The sequence below is a fragment of the Somniosus microcephalus genome, chromosome 2, assembly GCF_052327205.1.
Source record: "Somniosus microcephalus isolate GS21.2 chromosome 2, FLI_Smic_1.0, whole genome shotgun sequence".
Taxonomy (NCBI): Eukaryota; Metazoa; Chordata; class Chondrichthyes; order Squaliformes; family Somniosidae; genus Somniosus; species Somniosus microcephalus.
In genome coordinates, this window is record NC_140988.1 from 227243080 (window position 1) to 227271040 (window position 27961).

The 27961-nt window shown below is 45.3% G+C and overlaps 1 protein-coding gene across 3 annotated transcripts in view; it reads right to left on the reverse strand.

Annotated features, from left to right (window-relative positions):
- corin (corin, serine peptidase) overlaps positions 1-27961 on the reverse strand; it is a 302839-nt gene that overhangs the window by 74554 nt on the left and 200324 nt on the right. For all 3 annotated transcript variants that reach the window (XM_085969754.1, XM_085969736.1, XM_085969744.1), the window contains exons 6-8: positions 16153-16266; positions 8729-8836; positions 3474-3584 (exon numbers count right to left, since the gene is read on the reverse strand). In XM_085969754.1, coding sequence (XP_085825880.1) covers positions 3474-3584; positions 8729-8836; positions 16153-16266 — 333 coding nt within the window. The remainder of the gene's footprint in view (positions 1-3473; positions 3585-8728; positions 8837-16152; positions 16267-27961) is intronic.

Genomic DNA, 27961 nt, shown 5'->3' on the forward strand with positions numbered 1-27961 from the left:
GTGTCTTTCTCCGTGAAGACAGAAACAAAGTATTTATTTAATTTCCTCATTCCCCATTATAAATTCTCCCGTCTCTGACTGTAAAGGACCTACATTTACCTTCGCCAGTCTTTTCCTTTTCACATACCTATAGACGCTTTTACAATCTGTTTTTATATTTTTCCCTAGTTTGTGCTCATATTCCATTTTCCCTTTCTTTATCAATTTCTTGGTCCCCCTTTGCTGATTTCTAAAAAGATCCCAATCCTCAGGCTGACCACTTTTTCTGGCAACTTTATAAGCTTCCTCCTTTGACTTAATACAAAGGGATATAGACAGGTTAAGTGAGTGGGCAGTAAGGTGGCAGGTGGAGTATAATGTGGAGAAATGTGAGGTTATTCACTTTGGTTGGAAGAATAGAAAGACAGAATATTTTTTGAATGGCGCGAAACTATTAAATGTTGGTGTTCAGAGAGATTCAGGTGTCCTCATACAGGAAACACAGAGTTAGCCTGCAGGTACAGCAAGCAATTAGGAAGGCATGTTGGCCTTTATTACAAGAGGGTTGGAGTACAAGAATAAGGATGCCTTGCTACAATTGTACAGGGCTTTGGTAAGACCACACCTGGAGTACTGTGCACAGTTTTGGTCTCCTTATCTGGGGAAGGATATACTTGCCTTAGAGGCGGTGCAACAAAGGTTCACTAGATTGATTCCTGGGATGAGAGGGTTGTGATTGGGCCTATGCTCTCTGGAGTTTAGAAGAATGAGAGGTGATCTCATTGAAACATATAAATGATATAAAAATGATATAAAACTTACAAATGACCTACTCCTGCTCCTACGTCTTATGTTCTTATAAGATTCTGAGGGGGATTGACAGGGTAGATTTTTCAACAATTTTATTCGTTTATGGGATCAGGGCGTCACTGGTATGCCAGCATTTATTGCCCATCCCTAGTTGCCCTTGAGAAGGTGGTGGTGAGCCGCCGCATTGAACCGCTGCAGTCCAAGTGGTGATGGTACTCCCACAGTACTATTAGGTAGGGAGTTCCAGGATTTTGACCCAGCGATGATGAAGGATCGGCGATATACTTCTAAGACAGGATGGTGTGTGACTTGGAGGGGAACTTGGAGGTGGTGGTGTTCCCATGCACCTGCTGCCCTTGTCCTTCTAAGTGAAAGAGGTCGTGGGTTTGGGAGGTGCTGCCGAAGAAGCCTTGGCGAGTTGCTGCAGTGCATCTTGTAGATGGTACACACTGCAGCCACGGTACGCCGGTGGTGGAGGGAGTGAATGTTTAAGGTGGCTAATGGGGTGCCAATCAAGTGGGCTGCTTTGTCCTGGATGGTGTCGAACTTCCTGAGTGTTGTTGGAGCTGCACTCATCCAGGCAAGTGGAGAGTATTCCATCACACTCCTTACTTGTGCTTTGTAGATGGTGGAAAGGCTTTGGGGAGTCAGGAGGTGAGACACTCACCGCAGAATACCTAGCCTCTGACCTGCTCTTGTTGCCACAGTATTTATGTGGCTGGTCCAATTAAGTTTCTGGTTAATGGTGACCCCCAGGATGTTGATAGTGGGGGATTTGACGATGGTAATGCCATTGAATGTTAAGGGGAGGTGGTTAGACTCTCGCTTGTTGGAGATGGTCATTGCCTGGCACTTCTGTGGCGCGAATGTAACCTGCCATTTATCAGCACAAGCCTGAACGTCGTCCAGGTCTTGTTGCATACGGGCATGGACTGCTGAGAGTGATGCTGAGAGGTTGTTTCCCCTGGCTGGAGAGTCTAGAACTAGGACCCATAATCTCAGGATAAGGGGTCGGCCATTTAAGACTGAGAGGAGGAGGAATTTCTTCACTGAGGGTTGTGCATCTTTGGAATTCTGTACCCCAAAGGACTGTGGATGCTGAATCATTGAGTATGTTCAGGGCCGAGATAGATAGATTTTTGAACTCGAAGGGAATCAAGTGATATGGGGATCGGGTGGGAAAGTGGAGTTGCGGTCGAAGATCAGCCATGATCTGATTGAATGGCAGAGCAGGCTCGAGGGGCAGTATGGCCTACTCCTGCTCCTAATTCTCACGTTCTTATATTCTTTGACCCAAAGGTCCAGAGAGTGTAGCCCTGAAATGTCTTTGATTTTTTTTTTATATGTAGTTTTTGCAGGAAGGAGGAGGTGAGGGGTTAAATATGAAGTGGGACTCAGATCATCCATGTCTCCTCCCCATTTTACAACCACCAGCAATTATGCAGGAAGTTGGGGCAGGCCGTTCTCGTACACACCCCTGCTCAGTGCTGAGAACACGGGAAAAGGTAGAACTGGCAGGATAACTTCAGGCACTCTAAATCCTACCTGTTCACCTCCGTTGTACCCGACACATATTCAGGCATACTTTACATACCAGAACTAAATTCTGTGGAAGTAGGGCTTTTAAAGTCAATTATTATGTGGCAATTGATTGTCACTGGGTAAGTGGCAAATTTAAATTCTCCTTTCAACTTTGGCCAGCTCAGCCAGCTCTGGGATGCTGCAGCAAGCTGATGGAATAAAATTCCTCACCTTTGTTGGGATGGACCCCAATGCTGCACCAAAATGATACAGGTGCCAACCTAAAATATGGAGATACAGCTAACCCCAAGATTTTGGACACTGTTGGAGCCAGTTGGCAGGCAAAAGTTCTTCCCAACAAAGCTTCCGGCAGTGCTGTAATCCACCAGAAATTTGGAGGCTTATATGTCAAGAACAGACTTGGGTTCGTTTTGATGCCCTCCATAGTCCATTGTCACTCACTAATTAGGTTTGCACATGAAGAACAGCTGCCATGTAGAGTCATACCCAGCAAGCATCAATGTCTTTAGGAGAGATGGTGAGAAAATTGAGACAAAGTATAGAATATTGACCAACTGAAAACAAATCTATCTGGGTAGTTCTTCTTTAACCTCATTGATGGCTTATTGTTTGAATCTAATGTAATAAGCAATCACTTTTGTTTTAATAAGTGATACACATCTAGCTTCTGTTTACAGCATTTTGTTTAGAATTGACATCCATATACTTGTATTTTCCAGCAGGGGTCAGAGGCTAGTAATCAGCTCAGCATTGTGTTTATAATGCTGTATCTAATTAATCAGCTGACACACACTGATGTATTATACATTAAGATGTGTTGTGCGTTAGACCCAGACTATGTTGTGTATCTTTTCCCAATATTTGTACACATGTTCACAGAACATGATTACACATTTAATTTGCATTAATATTGTGCTGCATGACTACAAACATAGAAAGTATGTCAAAGCATTGCCTGCACAATAAGTTAGTTATATAGTTTTGTTCCTTATTTAAGATTTTCATGTGAAACAGTCCAAGTACACAAATCCTTCCTTATGTACCATTAGGGACCATGAGGGTTCCGGATATGTTTCCCAATCTATTCCCAAGTTCTAGTCTTAATGATAAGCTGTAATGTTCATGGTGAATTGATGACTTACAGCAGTTAACCTCATCAGACTTGTCTGTGCAGTCGTGGTCCCCATCACAAACCCAGGTCTTCAGGACACATCTGCCGTCTCCACATCTGAAATGGAGCCCTGGGTTGCACTCTGTAGGGCAGTAAGTAGTTCAAAGAAAGTCAAGAAATTGTAACACAGGTCATTGCAAATTAACCTAGGGCAAAAGCGGCGCCCAATTCCTTTTCAAGCCAGATTACTTATTGAAAGCTATTGGCCTAGAAATTCAGTTGCGTTTGCGCCCACTTATTGGCTATAAAGTGGTTTGCGCCTAAAGTTTTTTACCGCCCGAAATTCAGATGGACCCTAACATCGGCGTTAGCCGGTAGCGCTGCGCCGGCACCGATGACGTCATCGGTGTGCGCAGCGCCCCGGTTGCAATGCTATTCCGGCCCGATGGCCAAATTCAGTTGCGGCCGCCTCGCCCGTGGCAGCCGCAAACAGCGTTTGTGAAACGGGGTCTTGCAGCTCCGAAAGGCCGGCGCATAAAGGTGGAGCGGCGGCCGGCCGCTTTCCCGGCGGCCGCCTGCCCGCACCTCCCTCCCCGGACTCCTGCACCACCCCCCCGCGGCACTGATGCCTGTGTCCCGCGAGCCCGGCACTTCTCCGTGGTGCCGGGCTCATTTGCCAGGGGAATCCACCGGTGATCTGACGGCTGCAGGCAGCTCCTCCTTAAGAGGAGGAGGCCTGCAGTACCCCAGCCTGCCGCACCGCATCGGGTGCCGCAGCGGGAGCTGGACGCCTGAAAGTGACATTTAACGCCCCTAGCGAGGCGGCCAAACCCTGCAATAGCGCCCGCCGCCGTCTTGGCCCGTCGCAACTGAATTTTAGGCGGGCGCTACGGGAATCCTGGCGAGCGCTAAATTTCGGGCGCAAAAGACCTGGCGGGGCCATACCGAATTTCTAGGCCATTTTGTTTAGGGTCAAATTGCCAAATGACAGATGATACAAAAATTGGCCATGTGGTTGATAGTGAGGAAGAAAGTTGTAGACTACAGGAAGATATCAATGGACTGGTCAGGTGGGTCTGATGAAAGGGAGGAACTGAAATAAATCAGTATTTGTAGGGAAATGGTGTTAGGAAAATTGATGGGACTGAAGGCCGGTAAATCCCCAGGGCCTGATGGTCTACATCCCAGGGTACTTAAGGAAGTGGCCCTAGAGATAGTAGATGCATTGCTGGTCATCTTCCAGAACTCGATAGACTGTGGAACGGTACCCATGGATTGGAGGGTAGCTAATGTTACCCCACTATTCAAAAAAGGTGGTAGAGAAAAAGCGGGGAATTATAGACCGGTAAGCCTGACATCGGTAGTGGGGAAAATGCTGGAGTCTATTATAAAAGATGTAATAGCAGAGCACTTGGAAAGCAGTGACAGGATCGGACAAAGTCAGCATGGATTTACAAAAGGTAAATCATGCTTGACTAATCTACTGGAATTTTTTGAGGATGTAACTGGTAAAATAGATAAGGGAGAACCAGTGGATGTGGTGTATTTGGACTTTCAGAAGGCTTTCGATAAGGTCCCACATAAGAGATTAGCGTGCAAAATTAAAGCACATGGGATTGGGGGCAAGGTATTGACTTGGATAAAGAACTGGTTGGCGGACAGAAAGCAAAGAGTTGGAATAAACGGGTCGTTTTCCGAGTGGCAGGCAGTGACTAGTGGGGTACCGCAAGGATCGGTCCTAGGACCCCAGCTGTTCACAATATATATTAATGATCTGGACGAGGGAATTGGATGTAATATCTCCAAATTTGCAGACGACACAAAGCTGGGTGGGAGGGTAAACTGTGAGGAGGATGTCGTGAAACTCCAGTACGATTTGGACAGGTTGGGTGATTGGGCAGAAACATGGCAAATGCACTATAATGTGGATAAATGTGAGGTTATCCACTTTGGTGGCAAAAACAGGAAGGCAGATTATTATTTGAATGGCAATAGATTGGGAGAAGGGGAAGTGCAAAGAGACCTGGGTGTTATTGTGCACCAGTCGCTGAAGGTAAGCATGCAGGTGCAGCAGGCAGTTAAGAAGGCAAATGGTATGTTGGTCTTCGTAGCAAGAGGGTTCGAGTACAGGAACAAGGATGTCTTGCTACAGTTGTACAGGGCCTTGGTGAGACCGCACCTTGAGTATTGTGTGCAGTTTTGGTCACCTTATCTGAGGAAGGACGTTCTTGCCATGGAGGGAGTGCAGCGAAGATTCACCAGGCTGATACCTGGGATGGCAGGAATGACGTATGAGGAGAGATTGTGTCGATTGGGCTTATATTCACTGGAGTTTAGAAGATTGAGAGGGGATCTCATCGAAACCTATAAAATTCTGTCAGGCCTGGACAGACTAGATGCGGGAAGGATGTTTCTGATGGCCGGGGAGTCCAGAACCAGGGGTCATAGTCTAAGGATAAGGGATAAGCCATTTAGGACTGAAATGAGGAGGAACTTCTTCACCCAGAGAGTGGTGAACCTGTGGAATTCTCTGCCACAGATGGCGGTGGAGGCCAGTTCATTAAATATATTCAAGAAAGAGTTGGATATATTTCTCGAGGCTAAAGGGATCAAGGGATATGGGGAGAAGGCAGGGACAGGGTACTGAATTTGGATGATCAGCCATGATCTCATTGAATGGCGGAGCAGGCTCGAAGGGCCGAATGGCCTACTCCTGCTCCTATCTTCTATGTTTCTATGTGGGCAGAAAAGTGGCAAATGGAATTCAATCTGGAGATGTGAGGTAATGCATTTGGGGAGGGCTAACAAGGCAAGGGAATACACAATAAACGGTAGGATATTGAGAAGTGTAGAGGAAAAGAGGGACCTTGGAGTGCATGTCCACCGATCCCTGAAGGTAGCAGGACAGGTAGATAAGGTGGTTAAGAAGCAATACAGGATACTTTCCTTTATTAGCAGAGGCATAGAATATAAGAGCAGGGAGGTTATGCTTGAACTGTATACAACACTAGTTAGGCCACAGCTAGAGTACTGCGTACAGTTCTGGTCACCACATTACAGGAAAGATGTGATTGCACTAGAGAGGGTACAGAGGAGATTTACGAGGGAATTGCCGGGAGTAGAGAATTTTAGCTATGAGGAAAGGTTGGATAGGCTGGGTTGTTTTCTTTGGAATAGAGGAGTCTGAGGGGAGACTTGATTGAGGTGTATAAAATTATGAGGGGCCTAGATAGCGTGGATAGGAAAGACCTATTACCCTTAGCAGAGAGGTCAATGACCAGGGGCATAGATTCAAAGTAATTTGTAGAAGGATTAGAGGGGAGCTGAGGAGAACTTTTTTCACCCAGAGGGTGGTGGGGGTCTGGAACTCACTGCCTAAAAGGGTGGTGGAGGCAGAAACCCTCATCACATTTAAAAAGTACTTGGATATTTACTTGAAGTGCCGTAACCTATAAGGCTACGGATCAAGAGCTGGAAAGTGGGATTAGGCTGGATAGCTCTTTTTCGGTTGGCACAGTCAAAATGGGTCAAATGGCCTCCTCCTGTGCCGTAAATTTCTATGATTCTATGACATGCGCTGCCTCCATTTTCTCTCCTGAAGTACTCCCTCTTGCTACATTGCTGCTCCGTTGACGCCAGCAGCATTCCTATATGTCACCATTCTTCACATGTAAGCCAAGACAGTAAGTGCCAGCAGGGTATCTGACCATGGGGAGCACCCTGTTGACATCCATGTAACTTGCACTTTCCAGCAGGAATTGGTGGATCGCTATCAGCTCAGGGTGGCACCACGCTGTACAATTCAGAAGGTCCCAGGTTATCCCTGTTCTACGCTGAGTTCCCTGATCTCAGCTGAGGCAACAGTAGGGATGCTACTATTGCCCACAGTGCCATTAAGCTAGAGAAAGGGAAGTAAGACAGACTTCCCCTTTTACACACTATGCCACCAAGGGAATACATGTCACACATTTAATGGCCTATATCAGTAAATGCATATAGAGGCATAGAAACACAATTTGACCCGTTGTATCTGTGATAATGTTTTAACTGGAGCTATCTGCCCCAGTCCCATTTCCCTTTTCTTTTCCCATATCCTTTTCGATTCTTTCTTTTCAAATACTTATCCAATACCCTTTTAAATGATGTTCAAGTCTCTATGCAAATAGCCATTTTTGCTAAAGTACCCCATAGTCTAATAACCCCGCGTGAGGAACTTTTTCTAACTTCCCCTTTTCATTCTTCAAGATGGATTGTTTGTATCCCTTGTTACTGATTCAGTCCATATTGATATATATTGACCGACACAGTAACACAACATCAAATGGGAGAACTTTGTCATGAGGAAAAAATATCTGAAATCCTTTAGGTAAACTTTTAACTAAACACTTGTTCAGAGTTTGGCTTGGATCTTTTTCCTTGCAGTGAAAATAAATGTAGTTACAAATTACATTGCTCCACAGCAGACTAGTAAGTGATTCAGAATATCTGGCAGAATGGTTTTGTTGATTTGTAAACTGCTGATGTTTCTTAATTTTAGAACAGAGTAGCGATTCCTTTTATTATCTGTATTTTGAAAGTTGCAAAGGTCTGTTAGTTCTCAGATATTTCAATGTCAACTCTAGCATATCTGATTCTTTGTGGATTCAGTGCTGAGCATTAGACAGTAACTTTAAGACTGTAGCTGAATTCATGCACTGATTATAAAGTTCCTATAAACAAATTTCTGACAGTGTCCTGATACATTTTCAAATTTTTATCAAGCCCTTCTATAGAACCTTATATCAAATTCTAATGTAACGGCTACACCAGCTTAAAGAGGAAGGCCTAGAGATTTGTCCGTGCAACACCCATTGTTCGGGTGCTAAGTGTCTTCCTAAGCTTCCAATATGGCGGACAGGAAGGGCACACTCATTATGAGCTGGAAGTGCGACGCCCGGCTGATTAATAAAGGCCAAAAAATCGGTGAGCAGTGCCCACACCTGAAACATATTTGCATATACAAAGGCCTAACACCCGTTTGAGGCCCCCACTGCAAAAGTGGTCAGATCTGAGGCAGTTGGTGCTAGCTGCACTCAGGAAAGCCAGGTCAACTAGACAGTTCTTAAAGCAAGGTCAGGCTGAATGGCCTGTTTCTGCTAATGTAATTCTATGTAATTTCACTACAAAGTTCTCTGACCATTAGCAACAATCTGTTGGAACCTGCAGTCTATATAACAGTTCAAACAGTCAAATTTGATAGCGGATTTCTGTTTCAAAATATAACTTTAGGTTCCAAGCTGTACTTACCACAGCTGAGTTCATCACTCAGGTCCCCACAGTCATCGTAACCATCACATGTGTCATTATAGTGGATGCATTTGCCAGTGCCACACTCAAACTGCCCTTCACTACAGGCTGCAACAGAAAAACAAAGATATAACCAGGGAAAAAGTGGGAAACATGAATGAAGACAACGGCCTAGAAATTTGATGATGCTGCGCCTGTTTTACAGACGCAAAATTGGCCGCATGTGTCCAAAATGGCATCGTGCACATGCATATTCTGAGCCGGAAGTGCGCTGCCTACCATATTGGTATAGGCACCAAATGGTCGAATAGACAGTTCTTAAAGCAAGGTCAGGCTGAACGTATTTTGAGGCCCCCATTATAAAGTTGAGCAGCGCTGAATGCAGCTGGCGCTGGGCTGACTGCATTCAGGAACGTGTGGTCTGCATGCGGCCTAACCAGCGGCCCTGAAAGTGATCACTGCAGGTTGCCATCAAAATGCTAAGTTTAAAAAAAGTTATCTGGGTAACGCAGGGGTACTCCTCCCAGCTTCACATTAAAATCATGAGCCGCTGCCGGCCATCCCTCATCCTGCTCCCAGTTTCCTTCCTCTCACTTCTGATCTCTGCCTCTCCCCACCCCCCCCCCCCCCCCAATCGCCTCCTCCCCACTTCCAAGACCAACCTGAGGGCCGCTGTCATCTGATATACATAGTGTGCTTTAGTTTCCTTGTGGGTCAGGAGGACCAGGAGTACACATCCAGGCCCCACAAGTGAACCTTTGACCTCCCCTGCCTCCAGCACCCCCTCACCTCCCCCGACTGGATTCCCCTGCTGGAACACTTACTTTGTTCTGGGGACTATTCCCTGGCGGCGGCCTCCTAGTGCCCGATTTTAATTGCTGGGCAACCGCTTCCCGCCAACTTCCTGGCCATTTTGATCTTGAAGTTGGCAAGCAGCATGTTAATGAGGTCCAGCCATTAAAATTAGCTGAGCCTCCCTACTGCAAATCCTGGACAGGGCAGCCACATGTTTTGCTGCCTGAAAGTTAAAATTGAGCCCTGAATGTCAGCCTAAAACACTGATGATTGGCTGTATGAATAATGGCCGCTTCGGTGAGGTGCTGGATGTTGAGTCTGTGTTTTCCCAAATGTAGTTATGCTGAATAACTGGACACAGACAACAGAATACTTAAACAGGTCTTTAGTAGTTGAGGGTCCGGGCTGAACTGAAATACAAACTGCTCCACAGTGTTTATATACCGGTGTGGTCACCACCGGTACTACAATATACAGGAGCCATCAGAAAGTAGTTCATCACCTTAAGGTAGTCTCTTAAGGTGGTACAGGTTACATACACTACAATTCCTCCCCTTTTAGCTTAACAGTGTACACCCCAATTTAAACATAACATGGATAACATATATACAACTTTCATACAAAACTGTTCAAAGATTCAGTCTCTGAGGAGGCCTCCTGATCCGGGCCGGATAACGCCTTTCAGGGGTCTCTGGTTCTCGTTGCTGGGGTGACTCATCCATTTGATCTCTTATGGATTGAACATCATCATGTACGTTCGAGTCTGAGGTAGATGCTACAGGCTCAATAACTTCTTCAACTGGTGTCTCTGCCGTAGACATGGGGTTGACCCTTGTTCTCGATTCCACAAGTTGGTCAGCATGACGTCGTATTACGTTCTCACCAACGTCTACAGTGTACATCAAGGGTCCCTGTCGGGCACGAATTGTTCCGGATTGCCATTTATCATTCCTATAGTCCCTGGCCAACACTGGTTGTCCTATTTCGAAACTCCGAGTGGCCTTGTTATTTACGTGCTGGAATTGTTTGTTTTCGACTTCCCTACGCACATTGGGTTTTAACAAATCCAACCGGGACCGCAACCTCCTGTTAAAGAACATTATGGCAGGGCTTTGATTTGTCACTGCATGCGTGGCGTTTCGATATGCCATCAGGAAATTGTCCACCTTGTGTTGTAGTGGAATATGGTCTTCGCTCATGGCCTTTATCGCCTTTTTGAACGTTTGTACAAATCTCTCGGCCAACCCATTGGTAGCCGGATGATATGGGGCAGATGTATAGTGTTTCACCCCATTCTTCTTCATGGATTTCTGGAATTCTTCTGACACGAACTGTGGTCCGTTGTCTGAACATATTTGTTCCGGCAACCCATTCCTTGCAAATATAGTTCTTAGGACTGCGATCGTCTTTTCAGAGGTAGTGGTCAACATCTTAATCACTTCTGGCCATTTAGAATGTGCGTCTACCGCTATCAAAAACATGGAATCCATGAATGGACCTGCAAAGTCGATATGCACACGTTGCCATGGGGTTGAAGGCCATTCCCACGGATGCAGCGGTGCAATTGGAGGTGCATTTTGAACTTTTTGGCACCCTGAGCAGCTTTTAGTCAGATCCTCTATTTGCTTGTCGATACCTGGCCACCACACATAAGCCCTAGCAAGGCCTTTCATCTTGACTCCCCCCAGATGACCTTCATGCAGTTCCTTCAGAACTCTCTCCATTAATTTAGGAGGAATAATCACTCTTGTTCCATACATCAATGTTCCTTGACAGACGGACAGCTGCTCTCGTCTGGCTGAGAATGCAGGTAACAATGGTTCGCCATGTGTTGGCCATCCCTTCACTGTCAAATCGTAGACCCGAGACAGTGTCGGGTCGTTTCTGGTCTCTCTCTCAATACTCGCATTGGTGACTGGTAAGCATTCGATGATGGTCGAGTGAAATATCTCGACAGGGTCAACTGCCGGTGCCTCTTCCGCTGTAGGTAGTGGCAGGCGCGACAGCCCATCAGCATTACCATGTTGCTTTGTACCTTTGAATTCGATCTCATATTGATGTGCCCCTAGGAAAAGGGACCATCTCTGAAGCCTCTGCGCCGTCATAACCGGAACACCCTTCTTAGGGTTAAAAATGGAAACCAACGGCTGGTGATCTGTCAGCAGCATAAACCTTTGGCCTTGCAGGTAATGGTTAAATTTCTTAACTCCCCACACGAGGCTGAGAGCCTCCCTATCTATCTGAGCATAGTTGCGCTCAGCGGAGGTCAATGATCTGGATGCAAACACGACTGGCCTTTCCAAGCCATTTGGCAACTTATGTGAGAGCACTGCCCCGATACCATATGGAGAAGCATCACAAGCTAAACGAATAGGCAGCGTTGGGTTAAAGTGAGCCAACACTTCCTTAGAGGTGATCAGTGCCTTGTTTTTTTGAAAAGCCCGCTTACAGTCCTCGCTCCACTTCCATGGCACTCCCATTTGCAAAAGAGTGTTCAGCGGGTGTAACACCGTGGATAAATTGGGAAGAAACTTGTGGTAATAGTTAATCAACCCAAGGAATGACCTCAACTGGGATACATTTTCCGGAGCGGGAGCTTTCACAACAGCTTCGATCTTGTCAGGTGACTTATGAAGCCCCTCCTGGTCAATGACGTGACCGCAGTACGAGATTCACTTCTGAAAGAACTCACATTTCTGGCGATTAACTCTGAGTCCATATTCTTTCAATCTGATGAGCACCTGCTCCAAATTCGCGAGGTGTTCCTTATCATCATCTCCTGTAATCAGAATATCGTCCAGGTAGCATTGTGTGCCTGGAATTCCCTGTAATACCTGCTCCATGGCCCTTTGCCAGATCGCTGGAGCCGATGCCACTCCAAAAACCAGTCTATTATACCGATATAAGCCCTTATGTGTGTTGATCGTGAGATACTGGCGTGACGCTTCATCAACTTCCATCTGTAAGTACGCCTGCGCCAGGTCTATCTTGGTGAAGTGTTTCCCGCCAGACAGTGAAGCGAAGATATCCTCAATCCGCGGAAGCGGATATTGCACCGTGTGAAGAACCGGATTAACAGTGATCTTGAAATCGCCACGGATGCGAACCTTCCCAGGTTCCCCCGGCTTGTTGCTCAACGAACGCTTCATGACGGGAACAATCGGCGTGGCCCATTCGCTCCAGTCCACCTTTGACAGTACTCATGAACGTTCTAGCCCTTCCAGCTCTGCTTCCACAGCAGGTCGTATCGCATAAGGTACCGGTCTGGCTTTAAAAAATTTTGGGTTTGCATGTTCTTCAATCTTGATGTTTGCCGTAATTCCTTTCCGTGTTCCCAGTCCCTGTTGGAACACTTCCTTAGCATCGTCCAATATTTTGGACAGTCGTTTAGGTTTGACGTCGTCCTCTTTACAGGAATCTACAGTTAGTGCTTGTAAGGAATGCCAGTCCATATTTATTCTCCGGATCCATTCCCGTCCCAGTAGTGGTGGACCTCCCTCAGGTAACACATACAAGTCCATTCCCTGACTTTCTTTACCATTGTAGACCACCTTTACCTTTATCTTTCCGATGGGGCATACTCTTTGCCCCGTGTATGTTTTCAATACAATCTCCGTATCCCTCAGGGGAAAGTGTGAGAATAACCTTTTGTAATCTTGCTTATTCATGACCGTCAATGCTGATCCAGTGTCCAATTCCATCTTCACTTGGACTCCTGCTATCCGAAGCATGACCCAGATAGTTTGGTGGTCTGCTGTGTTACCCACATTATGTATTTTTAGACAACCCAGTTCCTTACTGCTGGAGTCTGAATCCGTCTTCTGTTCATCCGAACTGTTCTCTGTCACCTTGTGTACTTTTTTGTACTTCTGCGGCGACTTTTTGTTGCTGGTCTTCTTTCCTGACCGGCATACTTTTGCTATGTGACCAAGTCTGCCACATTTCCTGCATTCTTTATCTTTGAACCAGCACTGGTTCTGATCATGCGTTGTCCTTCTGCAACGATAGCACTTTACTGCACCCAATGCCATTTCATTGGTGCTGAATTCCGATGGCCTTTGCTGCATTTCCGCAGTGCCTCGTGCTGCTGCCTCGTGCGATGCTGCAATGCTGAAAGCTTTGTCCAGCGTAAGATCCTTTTCCTCTAGCAGTCGCTTCTGGGTTCCTTCCTTTAGTAGCCCACACACGAACTTATCTCTCAGAGCGTCTGCTAGTCCTGTACCGAACTGACAGTACTTTGATAACTTGCGCAGTTCGATTAAGAATTCAGCGTTGCTTTCCTCTTTAAGCTGAATTCTTTTGTAAAATTTAAATCGTTCCGCTATCAGCAGCGGCGTGGGGTTTAAATGCTCTTGCAGGATAGTGACAATCTCCGCGAAACTCTTTCCTACCGGTTTATCTGGTGTTACAAGGTGCCTTAATAACCGTACGTCTTCGCACCCATCGAGTTTAATATGGTTAGTGCTTTCTTATCCGCCGGTACCTCATTCGCTGTACAGTAAACTTCAATGCGTTCCACATAAGTGGCCCAATCTTCTACATCGCTATCAAAAGCAGTGATGTTACCCGTTTTTGGCATCTTGTTGAGTTTCCTTTATTTTCCAAAATGGCGGCTTCCCACGCTTGGCGGCTTTTCCCGCGCTTGTCTTCTTCCCCCGCCGACTAAAATGGCGATTACCGCGCTGTTGCCGTTCTCGCCTCCCAGCGGTCCTTTATTTCCCCCGACGCTGCTGCTCTTGTTCCCCGCTGCTCCCGCGGTCCTCGTGGACATTAACGCTGTTCTGGCTGCTGCGCGTCTCTGCCCCGATTGCAGTCCGGCCCCTTACACTGGCTGCGGTCGTGTTCTCCGCCCTTTTCTTCGGTTTCCCTCCCCTTCTCCCACTGACAACTCGGCCGACTTTCTCTCCGTGTCGCTAGATCGGGCTTACCCGCCGCTGTCGTAGAAGGGATGATCACTGCCTGTTGCTGATGGTGGACTTCGTGGCCAGCAAATCCAAACCGGGTTCTCGATGCATCCCGTGCGATGCGGTGCTCAGCAGGATGATGAGGGCGGATGCCCCTTTTCGACGCCCGTTCTGAGGACGAAGCTTCCTTGGATGCAAAACTGCCGCTAGGTACGATCAGACTCGTCGCCACTGTTGAGTCTGTGTTTTCCCAAATGTAGTTATGGTGAATAACTGGACACAGACAACAGAATACTTAAACAGGTCTTTAGTAGTTGAGGGTCAGGGCTGAACTGAAATACAAACTGCTCCACAGTGTTTATATACCGGTGTGGTCACCACCGGTACTACAATATACAGGAGCCATCAGAAAGTAGTTCATCACCTTAAGGTAGTCTCTTAAGGTGGTACAGGTTACATACACTACACTGGAGAATGCCCAAAGCAATAGTTTGTATAACAGGGGTGTTAATGGTGATCATTTAACGCAGCATGCCCCATGTGGCTAGCGGCGCAGACTCTTAACTATTGGCGAGTTTTCAGTTACCACGTGAGTGGCACAAATGGGCATCCAAAACACTGAATGCTTGCTCAAAATTTCAATGCCACAAACTTTGGTAAGCATTAAATTGTTATATTACTACACCTTGAATAGTTTACAACTAAAATAAAACCCATAAACTGAACACTACTAAGAATCACCCACTCTGGATTTTATGTGATAACCAAGGTCAGATAACCGATAAAATATATATTTATGAGAAACTAAGTGTGAGCAACTTTGGGTAATATAACTTAAATGAGGCTTGTAAAAAGTGTAAAATAATAACAGAAGGTCAGGCAGCATCGGTGGAGAGAGAAACGTAGGGTTAATGCTTCTCTCTCCACAGGTTCTGCCTGACCTGCTGAGTATTTCCAGCATTTTCTGTTTTTATTACAGATTTCCAGCATCCGCAGTATTTTGCTTTTTGTTGTAAAATGTGTGCATATACATGTAATAATATGGTTCTTATTTGAGAAAATCATGCAGCGGCTGAAGAGACAGCTTCCTGTGGGATATTGGCATTTGCAGTTCATGCTACAAACACAGTAAAGCTTTTCCAGTTACAGTGTGCTTTCCCATCCACCCAGGAATTTCATCCCCGCTGTATTGATCATAATGTTTGCATTTCTGAATTTGGTAAACATTTTCTTAAAACAAATATATTTAAAATTGACTTTATCTGTTTAATCTGTATTCTATCCTTTGATCTAGATTTTGAACAAGATAAATCCATTTCCATGCCCCTCTCCACCCACTCTCTCAGGCCGAACCAGACCATGTGAAACCTTGGCATTCTGTTTGACCCTGAACTGGGTTTCAAGCTTCACATCCTTGTCATCAGCAAAACCACTTGATGATCGGTGTCAACATAAACTTGGCACTGCTAAGCTGGCAAATGACCTGATACTCACCATATAGATGTTATATCCAAAGACAAAACAAACAAACGTGCTCAAAGTCAGGTACACAATAGCAAGATATATTTTAGCCCATTATTATAAGAGCCAACTTTGGAGATGTACCTAGGTTTTACACACACAGATCTTGCTTAACCCATTACAATACTTGACTTCTCGATGACCCTTTGAGAAGAGTGTAATCACTGTCTGCAGTCAATACAGAAAGAGAAAGCAATGACATACTGCAGTCTGCCTCATCACTCCAGTCATCGCAATCATTGTAGCCATTGCACAGTAGTTTCCTTTGGATACAGAACCCACTGCCACACAAGAAGTTGTCCAGCTCTTTGCAAGATGCTGCAAGGAAAAGAAAAAGAGACCTTTTAAAAGCTGCAGGATCCTTTATGTGAGTTAGTGTATCAGATGAATTTCACAACTACAGCACCGAAAATATATTTATTAATGCTTTTTAAGCCATGACAACCTTAGCCCAAACATCTCCTACATCTTAAAAGAATCTGAAACTTATTGGAATACAGTTCAGCATCCTGTAGGCATCAAGTGCGCTGATTGAGTTTAACCAATACAACTTTCTTTATAAGCTCCATTTTCTGTCTCTCCTAAATGTAAGCAAAGCAGATTATTTTTTTAGAGAAACCACTTTATGTAAAATTCTAATTTGTTGTTAAGGGTATACTGGGAGCTTGTCTGCTATATTTGTGTTACTCATTAGGAAAACTAGCCTGCTCAATTTTTAGGGGTTATCCATATACTTCTCTCCAAACCCATCCGATTCTCAAAACACATAGGTATTCAAAGTTCCCATACAAGGGAAAATTCAAGATCCAGCGCTCCCAGCAGGTAGTGGCGCTCACAGGGAGTGAATCCTGGGAAATCGCAAGCACACAGCTCATGATTTTACATCCATATAGTTCCCATTGTTCAGATTTAGATTCACATGCAAATCAACCATCTGCTCCTACCCAGCAGGCTTTGAAGAAGTCATGATATAAATACTGTAGTAGTATTTCAAAGACAAGAATCCCATCCCATTAGGCAATAGTTAATGTTCAACTGCTTTAATAAATGTTCCACCTTCACAATCATCCTGGAACTGAATCATTGAACCTTGTGACCAGGGAATCCCAATACTTCTCTTTGGCAACATGTGGTAAACCACTTTTATCGTTCACTATCGTTACACTATGATTATCACTGTTTACATCGTTACACTATGGTTATCACTGTTTACACTGTTGTATCACTACACAAGGTCACCTCTTGTCACGCTGTTATACCTGGGCTGACCACAGCTGACTCCGCCCCATGGCTCCGCCTGCTTGCCCAGGTATAAAGGTGGTTGACTGGCTGGTATTCCTCCTTGTTGGATCCGATCACCCACGAGGGTGGGCTCTGTTATTTAGCCAATAAAAACCTATAGTTACTAACTTAACTCGTCGCTTTTCATGAACTGAATTGATAGGTATATCGCAACATTTTTGTCCCCATTCCTTATATTGAAATTTAATGTACTGTACTAATTAAGGGTTAATGAGGATAAACTTGATCTTTGGCAGTAGTGTAAAATGAGCGATAATGAGGGGTCAGCAACGACCGAATGGAATAACAGTGAGTGAACTAAGGAGATCTAAATGTAGTTTCTACCTTTTTGTTTTAGAAAAATTCCAAAATGAATTTCACAAAATTTCACTGGTGCTCTAACACACTGGTATGGAGTGTATGATGCAGGTTTGCCCTCACAGTTCACCATAAGCACTGACCAACCTGTGAGAGTGAAGGAGAATGGGAGAGTTCTGTAGTTCTAGCCTAAAAAAAATTGCTGTTTTTTGCAATCTCAAAATCCAAACAGTAAATATTTCTAACCATGATCATAAGACAGACATAGATGAGGGAGGCCCTCTGGCCCATCCTTGGTCATTCATCTTGAAAGACCCAACAGACCCCCATTACAGCACCTAAGTTTTGCTCCTTAGTCTAGGTTAAACATCTGTGTAAATACAACAGGATTTCCCAACACCAAATAAGATAGATAACAACTGCAATTATTTGGTAGGATAGCATTGCTTTAAAATTCAGAATAGTGAACTTAAAATGACCTCCGTCTTTATCTATCCACAGGTGAGAAAGTACAAAGAGTGCAAAAGAATGAACTAAGGCCTAAAAATTCGGTTGCTTTGCGCCTCCCGTTAGCGCTCTAGCGGCAGCAGTAACCATTAGCGCCTCACGGTGCTGCACCGCCAGCGCTGACATCATCACCGTGCGCAGTGCCCCGCTCGCGCCCCAGCCGCGATCTTCAGTAGCGCCCTCTGACTTACCGCTGGACGCTATGTCCGACGGGGTCAAGGGGGCCTACCTGCGGCACTAATTTAAGGCGAGGTGCCAGGTGACCATTTTTGTTGCTGGCCGCCTGCCAGCACCTGCCCCCGTTGCCGTCCCCAGCCTCCTGACCAACCCTCCCGCAGAGTGCCGGCTGCGCTCCGTGAGCCCGGCACTTCTCTTGAGTGCCGGGCTCTTTTGCCGACAATCTGATCCCTGGTGGCCCAGATGGGCCCCGGGTCGCGCTGCGCAAGGTCCCTCCCCTTTAAGAAGGGGAGGAAGGCCTGCAGTACCGCGGCGCTGTGACACGTAGCTGTAAAGTCCGCGCCTCAATCATACACAGACTTCGGGAGAACAGTTTAACAGGTACTTTACTGAACAAGAGGCAGCTTGAAACTGAAACTACAGAAGCCTGCTAGGGCCTTTTATACAGGGGTGATCACTGCCGGTACTGCAGTCTAAGACCAGTTATTCCCTTAAAGGGACATACACAACAATTCCTCCCCTTTTAAATAAACAGTACATAACATTCATTTAACAACTAAATAATAACTAATTACAATTACAATTTTCTCAGTAATATATACATCAACTGAAATAGTCATTTATAAGTTCAGTCTTTGAGGAGGCTTCCTGATCCGGAATGGATAGCGCCTTTCTCGAGTATCCTGTTCTGGCGGTGGAGTCAATTCTGGCTCATTGTCATTGGTTGGTTAGTCAGCTTCCAATACCCCTGCGTCTGAGGTAGACGCAATCTGTACTTCGGGCTCATTACCAGGTGCACATGCTTGTGGTACAGGTTTGGCTTGTTCCTCTGACTCTAGAATCTGGTCAGCATGGCGTCTCACGATGCTCTCTCCAACGTCCACTGTGTACATTAGTGGTCCCTGCTGTGTGCATATCGTGCCTGGCTGCCATTTTTCTGTTCGGTAGTCGCGGGCCAAGACTGGTTGCCCTATCTTGAAGCTCCTGGTTGGCTTCTCATTTATGTGCTGGAACTGCTTATCCTCAACATCTCGTCTTATGTTTGGTTTGAGCAAATCCAAGTGACATCTTAGTCTCCGGTTGAAAAACAGTACAGCTGGAGTTTGGTTGGTTACTGCATGTGTCGCATTCCGGTAAGCAAACAGTAAGTTATCCACCTTGTGTTGCAGTGGTATGTCGTCATTATACATTGCCTTTATGGCCTTTTTAAAGGTCTGAACAAACCTCTCAGCCAATCCATTTGTGGCTGGATGATATGGGGCAGATGTGTAATGTTTCACCCCATTATTCTTCAGGAACCTCCGGAAATCCTCAGACACAAACTGTGGGCCATTGTCGGAACAGATCTGTTCTGGCAACCCATTCCTGGTGAAGATGGTCCTTAGGACTGCAATAGTTTTCTCCGTGGTGGTGGAGGACATTTTAATGACCTCTGGCCATTTCGAATGGGCGTCCACAGCGATTAGAAACATTGAGTCCATAAATGGACCAGCGAAATCAATGTGTACCCGTTGCCATGGAGATGAGGGCCACTCCCATGGATGTAGCGGGGCCTGTGGTGGAGCGTTTTGGACCTTCTGGCATCCTGTGCATCTCTTCGTCATATCCTCGATTTCTTTATCGATTCCCGGCCACCACACAAACGCCCTGGCTAGGCTCTTCGTTTTTACCCCTCCCAGATGACCCTCGTGAAGCTCATTGAGTACTCTATCTCTCAACTTGGGTGGAATTACCACTCGGGATCCACACATCAAGGTTCCCCGGCACACTGACAGCTGTTCCCTCCTTGGCGAGAATGCTGGCAACAGTGAGTCGCCATATGCTGGCCATCCCTTCACTGTCAAATCATAGACCCGAGAGAGTGTCGGGTCATTTCGGGTTTCCTTCTCAATACTTGCGTTTGTAACAGGCAAACATTCGACTATGGTCGCATGGAATATCTCCACCGGGTCCACTGCAGGTGCTTCTTCCGCCATAGGCAACGGTAGGCGCGACAGCCCATCAGCGTTTCCATGTTGTTTCGTACCTTTGTACTCTATGTCATACTGATGTGCCCCTAGAAAAAGTGACCATCTTTGCAGCCATTGCGCCGTCATCACTGGAACGCCCTTCTTTGGGTTAAAAATTGAGACCAGGGGTTGATGATCAGTCAGTAGAGTGAATTTCTGCCCGTGCAGATAGCGATTGAACTTCTTCACCCCCCACACCAGGCTGAGGGCCTCCCTGTCAATCTGGGCGTAGTTACGCTCGGCTGAGGTTAGCGAGCACGATGCAAAGGCTATTGGCCTCTCTGAACCGTCACGGAATTTGTGTGACAGCACCGCTCCAATGCCGTAAGGTGACGCATCACATGCCAACCGAATCGGTAGTGTTGGGTTGTAGTGGGCCAATACTTCTTTTGAAGTGATTTGGCATTTACATTCCTGAAAGGCACGCTTACACCATTCACTCCATCGCCATGTTACACCAGTTTGAAGGAGAGCGTTCAGTGGGTGCAGAATTGTAGATAAATTCGGCAAGAACTTATGGTAGTAGTTCACCAACCCGAGGAACGACCTCAGTTGTGACGCATTTTCTGGTGCTGGAGCCTTGACTACAGCCTCAATCTTGTCCGGCGACTTATGCAACCCTTCCTCATCAATCATGTGGCCACAATACGAGATTTGCCTCCTGAAGAACTCGCATTTGGGGCAGTTGGCTCATAGCCCATATTCCTGCAATCTTGTGAGCACCTGTTCCAGGTTGGCAAGATGTTCATTGTCATTTTCGCCCGTAACCAGGATGTCGTCCAAATAACACTGGGTCCCCGGGATCCCTTGCAGGACTTGTTCCATTGCCCTCTGCCACATAGCCGGGGCCGATACTACCCCAAATACCAGTCGATTGTACTGGTAAAGGCCTTTGTGAGTGTTTATCGTGAGGTATTTCCTAGATGCTTCTTCCACCTCCATTTGTAGATACGCTTGAGCCAGGTCAATCTTTGTAAAACGTTTCCCTCCAGATAGTGAGGCGAAAATATCTTCTATCCGCGGAAGCGGATACTGTACTGTGTGCAGGACTGGGTTCACAGTCACCTTGAAGTCCCCACAGATGCGAATCTTCCTTGGCTCCCCAGGCATGCTGCTCAATGCTTTCTTCATTACAGGAACGATGGGTGTGGCCCACTCGCTCCAGTTCACCTTAGACAGCACCCCCGAACGCTCCAGACTCTCCAGTTCAGCTTCCACAGCTGGGCATATCGCGTATGGCACCGGTCTGGCCTTGAAAAATTTTGGGGTTGCGTTATCCTCAATCTTTATGGTTGCCTTTACTCCTTTTAGAGTCCCAAGTCCTTGTTGGAACACCTCTTCCGCATCAGATAGAATTTGTGACAGACGTCCAGGTGCGACGTCATCATCTTTTTTGTCAGTCACAGTTAGTGCCAGAGTGGAATGCCAATCCAATTGTAGTCTTTGGATCCATTCACGTCCCAATAATGGTGGTCCTCCATCTCGTAGTATATACATGTATAGTTTCTGTGTTTCCTTTCCGTTATATTCAACTGGCACCCTTATTTTTCCTCTGGGGTAGACCTCATGCCCCGTGTATGTCTTCAATACAATGGACGTGTCCTTTAAGGGTATGTGTGAGAATAGCCGCTCATAGTCTCGTCAATTCATGACAGTTAGGGCTGATCCTGTGTCCAATTCCATCTTCACTGGGGACCCTGCTATCATGAGGGTGACCCAAATGGTTCGGTGATCTTCTTTTGCGATCACGTTGTGTAACTTTAAACAACTTAGTCGCCTGCTCCCGGAGTCCTTATCACTCTACTGATCTTCTGAACTACTATCTGTCAGTTTCTTTACTTTCCTGTACTGTTCCTTAGTAGTTCTTGTCATGTTGGTCCTCTTTCCCGACCTGCAGACTCTTGCTATATGTCCCATTTTCCCGCATTGCCTGCATATTTTGTCTTTAAACCAGCAGTCCTTCTGCTCATGGGTTGTTCTGCCGCAGCGATAGCACTTTTCGGCTCCATACGCCATTTCGTTAGCGCTGTATTCTTGTGGTTTCTGTTGTTTCCGCAGCTCCCCGTGCTGCTGCTTCGTAGGATACTGTCACGCTGAAAGCCTGTTCTAGCGTCAGGTCCTTTTTTGAAAGTAGTCGTTTCTGGGTTCCTTCACTCTGGAGCCCGCAGACAAACTTATCCCGTAAGGTGTCTGCCAGTCCTGCTCCGAACTGGCAGTGCTTCGATAACTTGTGTAGTTCCGTAAGATGGTCAGCATTGCTCTCATCTTTGTGCTGGTTTCTTTTATGGAACTTGAATCTTTCTGCTATCAGCAGTGGTGTAGGGCTTAGATGTTCCTGTAAGATATGAACAATCTCCTCAAAACATTTCTCCATTGGTTTAGCTGGGGTAATTAAACTCCGCAATAGGCCGTACGTACTCGCACCCATCAGATTTAATAATACCGACGCCCTCTTTCCATCAGCCACCTCATTTGCCTTGCAGTACACTTCAATTCTTTCCACATACGTGGTCCAGTCTTCTACCTCGTTGTCGAAAGCAGTGATACTGCCACTTTTCGGCATCTTGGGTGATTTAAAATGGCGCCTCCCGTGCTTTTGCTTCTTCCCCAATGGAATAAAATGGTGCCTCCCGCGCTTTTGCTTCTTCCCCAATGGGATAAAATGGCGCCTCCTGCGCTTTTGCTTCTTCCCTTTACTGCCACACTGCTCCTAGCGTTCTACGGGGTAATGGCGGCGACCCGCAGCTTCGGTGTGTCTCGCTTTCCTTCCCCCCCATTTAGTTTCTCTCCGCTGTCCTGTTCTCGAGCACCGACCGCGCCCTGTGCGCTCCACCCTCTCTCTCTCGTTTTCTTTTCCCAGCAATGCTGCGCGGCCCGATTTGTAGAGCCGCTCGATCGAGCTTGAGCCTGCCGCAGTCCGGAAGGGTCAGCGCGCTACCTGCTACCAGCACGATTCGCTGGAACCACAGTCTCTCCCGCAATTCTCCAAACACCGATGGATTCTTTGGGCGGTTGCCCTCGGTCGACGCCCGTTGCTCAGACTACGACCTTCCAGGACCTTCCTTTCAGGCGAGATCCCCGTGAGATGATGCCACACTGCAGGTGAGTTCGAACTTACTCATCGCCACTGTAAAGTCCGCGCCTCAATCATACACGGACTTCGGGAGAACAGTTTAACAGGTACTTCACTGAACAAGAGGCAGCTTGAAACTGAAACTACGGAAGCCTGCTAGGGCCTTTTATACAGGGGTGGTCACTGCCGGTACTGCAGTCTAAGACAAGTTATTCCCTTAAAGGTACATACACAACAGTAGCGCTGCGATATTCCCTCGCAGTGCCCCAAGAGGGAGGCGGGGGTGCTTCCAGTAGCGCCCAGATTCCCTCTTGGGGCGCTACCGATGAATTTTGGCCGTGGGGCCGCTAAAAGAAGTGCCCCGGCGAAGTTAGTGCCCCAAAGGGGGCGCGACTCAATTTTTCCCCCTAAGTCTTTAGCTGCAGCCATTTTAAAATATAAAATCATCTCTGCCTTCTGAAGTTCAATACCTGTTAACAGCTATAGCCGTCAACAGCTAGCAATTCAAATGCCCAGATAAAACTTTCACTATCACCCCCCTCTTTAAAATTTGGAATAAGATTTGATTTAGTAAAATGGTGGGCTCTGATTTCCTCATTCTCACTAACTAGACTCACTGCTGATGCACGTTTCTCTGCCAGTTCAAGAGTGCAGCGATGCTCTTTCTCCTTCGTGTTGTCCTCATGTTGGCATTGATTATCTTTCTTATTGGGGATGTATTCACACCATTCCCTCTCGTCTTGCTGTCCACGTTGCTTTTGCGATTTCTCTACCAGAGGTTCTCTCCTTCTTAACTGAAGCTCAGTCCTTTAACTGAATTTCTCTCTTGCTTTTTCTTCCACCGCTAATCGTGCAATTTCAATTTCTACTACCTTTCATCTGGTTGAATTTTTTTAGATATTACTCTTTCTGTTCACTTTGAATTTTAAACATTTTAAATCATTTTATTATCAGAATCCAAGGTAGCTGCTACCAACTATTACAAATTCTGGTCAGTCACTCCATTGGTCTGAGCAGATTACTTCCATGGGAGTTGACTCACACTGCCCTATATCTACTTGTATGATAACATAACCTGGGCATGTAACAATAGCACCCCCTTGTGACTTGGACCAGATAATCATATCTTTTGCAGGTGTACTTCTTCAATCTCTGCGAACTTGAACAGAGCAATCACTTGGTGAGGCGAGGCTTGATTTAAATTGATACGCTGTTTTATTTCACAGTGTAGTGAACAGTCAGAACAGCAGCTCTGATTAGACTCATTTAATTGAATCGGTGCAACTTATCTTTGCATAATTAAACAAAATAAGGAACACGCCAGGTTTCCCCACATCCGTGGTTCATCTTACTTGACTTAAGCAAGACTGCTAACTGTTCTTCCAGTGTTTCTAACCTCTCAGTCTCAGTAAACTCATAGCTCTCTCTGTTATCACCTGACTGTCTGCCAGAGAATTGGTCACTGTGTCTTACATCCCTCTGTCGCAGACAGATAGGGATCAAAGGCTTTCCAATACAATGTGTGAGAGGCAAGCTACAGAACTCTTTGTTTATAGCCCTTGTGGAAAGCAACTTTTATTAGCATATTAACCACCTTTTCTTTGTGTATTTGTTTAAAATAAAAACTTGTGAGAATACACTTTGCTTTAAAAATCCAAGTTACTCTTTTTTCCAAATCCTGTTTGTGGAAAAACCCTGAAATGTGACATTGGCTAATTACCACTCTACCAACCTCCTCCAAATTTGTTAGCAAAGTGCTGGAAGAAAGAAAGAAAGACTTGCATTTATAAAGCGCCTTTCACGACCACCGGATGTCTCAAAGTACTTTACAGTCAATGAAGTACTTTTGAAGTGGAGTCACTGTTTGTGGTGATTATTCCTTGATTAGTAAAAGTATTGTGATTCGTTGTTTGTTAACTGCCTTGGGATATGTGTTGTAATCTCATTGGTAGTTGATGATCACATGATGTGTTGTGGCTACCTTAAATTCAGTCCTTTTCTAGCTTAGTTGGGACTGGATGTGGAAAGATATGCTGCTGATTTTAAAGTTAATAAAGCCTAGCTTTGGAAGGCAAATCTATTCTTTATTTCAATTTATTAACTTTTTGTTAGAATGGAGCGATATCTTCAACCAGAACGATTCAAGGCTGACCCCAATTCTGCTGGAGTGGATGATAAATGGAAACATTGGTATTGTACATTTAAAAACTTTTTGGGCGTGTTGGTTCAAGAGGCTCTAAATAAGCTGAATATGCTGATCAACTACATTGACCCGGATGTATATAAATATATTTTGCACTGTATAACTTATGAAGAGGCTATTTCTACATTGGAAAAGATTTTTGTTAAACCAAAGAATGAGGTATTTGCACGTCATCTTCTATCTGCCCGTAGGCAGCAGGTGGGAGAATCTTTGGATACTTATTTACAAGCACTTCGGTGCCTTAGTGTTGACTGTAATTATAAGGCTGTGACGGCTGAAGAACATAAGGACGAATCGGTACGGGATGCTTTTATTAATGGATTACTGTCTAGATCAATTCGTCAGCGGTTGTTAGAAAATAAGACTCTGGATCTTAAAAGTGCTTTTGAGCAAGCTTCTACATTGGATGTGGCTCAGAGAAGTTCAGATTCTTATGCTCTTTTTAATCGGCCTGCGACTATGGTTTCGGCAGTTTCGGATGAAAAGGAATTATGTGGACTTAATGGGAGTGGTTTACTAGATTTTGAAACAGTTTCTACTTCGGCGGCCGTTGCCTCTAGGATTCAGAAGTGTTATTTTTGTGGGAATATCCGGCACCCTCGTCTGAAGTGTCCTGCTCGGGAGGCTGTGTGTAGTAAATGCGGCAAGAGAGGTCATTATTCACGTGTGTGCAAATCATCAGGTTCAATTACCTTCCCTTCTCCTGGTGTGGGAGGGTCTTCCTCCACTACCTCTTCTGTGACTATTCAGCCTTTAGATAGGGCGTTTATTGCATCAATTTCTGCTGCATTTGCTCATGGCCTAAACAAAGCTATAGTTACGGCTCAAGTTAATGGGTTGGAAGTGAAGGCCCTTATAGATACGGGCAGTACTGAGAGTTTTATAAGTCTTCAGTTTGCGAAGGAGAAGCATTTGAAAATTTCGCCTGTTACGTATCAGGTGTGTATGGCTCAGCCGACCCTTACTTCACAAATAGCTGGTTGTTGCTTTGTGAAAATGGTTCTTCTGTATAATACGTATACTGATATACGCCTATCTGTTTTGCCTAATCTCTGTGCGGATATTTTGATTGGACATGATGTGCTTCAGTTACACGAGTCTCTTAGTCTTTCATTTGGAGGGACTAAGCCACCTTTATCTATTTGTGGATTAACCTCTTTATCTATTCCTCCATTATCACTTTTTTCCAATTTGATGTCGGATTGTAAGCCAATTGCTACCAAGTCAAGAAGATATAGTAGTCAGGATAGAGAATTTATTAATTCTGAAGTTCAACGTCTCTTATTGGAAGGAATCATTGAACCTAGTTGTTCGCCTTGGCAAGCACAGGTAGTTGTCACGACTAATGAGAGACACAAGAAACGAATGGTGATAGACTATTCCCAAACTATTAATAGGTATACTCAATTAGACGCGTACCCTTTGCCTAAGATTGATGAGCTTATCAATAAAGTATCTCAGTATAAAGTTTTTAGCACTATTGATTTAAAGAGTGCTTATCATCAGATTCCTATTGTTAAGAAGGATCAACCATATACGGCCTTTGAGGCTGGTGGAAAGCTGTATCAGTTTTGCCGAATACCATTTGGTGTTACTAATGGTGTTGCTTGTTTTCAACGGGCAATGGATGCTTTTATAAGTGATAACTCCCTCTCTGACACCTTTTCATACTTAGATGACATCACAGTGTGTGGCAAATCAAGGGTGGAGCATGATTCTAATTTAAAAAGATTCCTTCAAGCTGCGGAAAAAGTTGGTTTAACTTTTAACAAAGAGAAATGTATCTTTTCGACTACTGAGGTAAATCTATTGGGGTATATTATTTCGGGAAATAAGATTAAACCAGATCCAGAACGTCTGCGACCATTGATCGATTTACCTTGTCCTACTAATTCTAAGGCTTTGCAACGAGTTGTTGGACTGTTTTCTTATTATTCTAATTGGATTGCAAATTTTTCACAGAAGATCCGGCCTCTTATTCGGGTTACGACATATCCTCTATCATGGGAGGCCAGGACATGTTTTGAGAATTTTAAAAAGGATATTTTAGGAGCAGTTGTGCATTCCATTGATGAGCAGGTTCCCTTTGTGATTGAGACGGATGCTTCAGATTTTGCAATTGGGGCTACTTTGAACCAAAATGGAAGACCTGTGGCCTTTTTCTCACGTACTTTGAATAATAGTGAAAAAAGGCATTCCTCAATAGAAAAAGAGGCATACGCAATAGTAGAAGCATTGCGTAAATGGAGACATTATTTATCGGGGCGACATTTCACGTTGGTAACTGATCAAAAATCTGTGTCCTTTATGTTTGATGTTAAACATTTTGGAAAGATTAAAAATGATAAAATAATGAGATGGAGGATTGAGTTGGCATGTTACCATTTTGACATAGTTTATCGTCCGGGGAAGGATAATGTTGCTGCTGATGCACTGTCGAGGGCT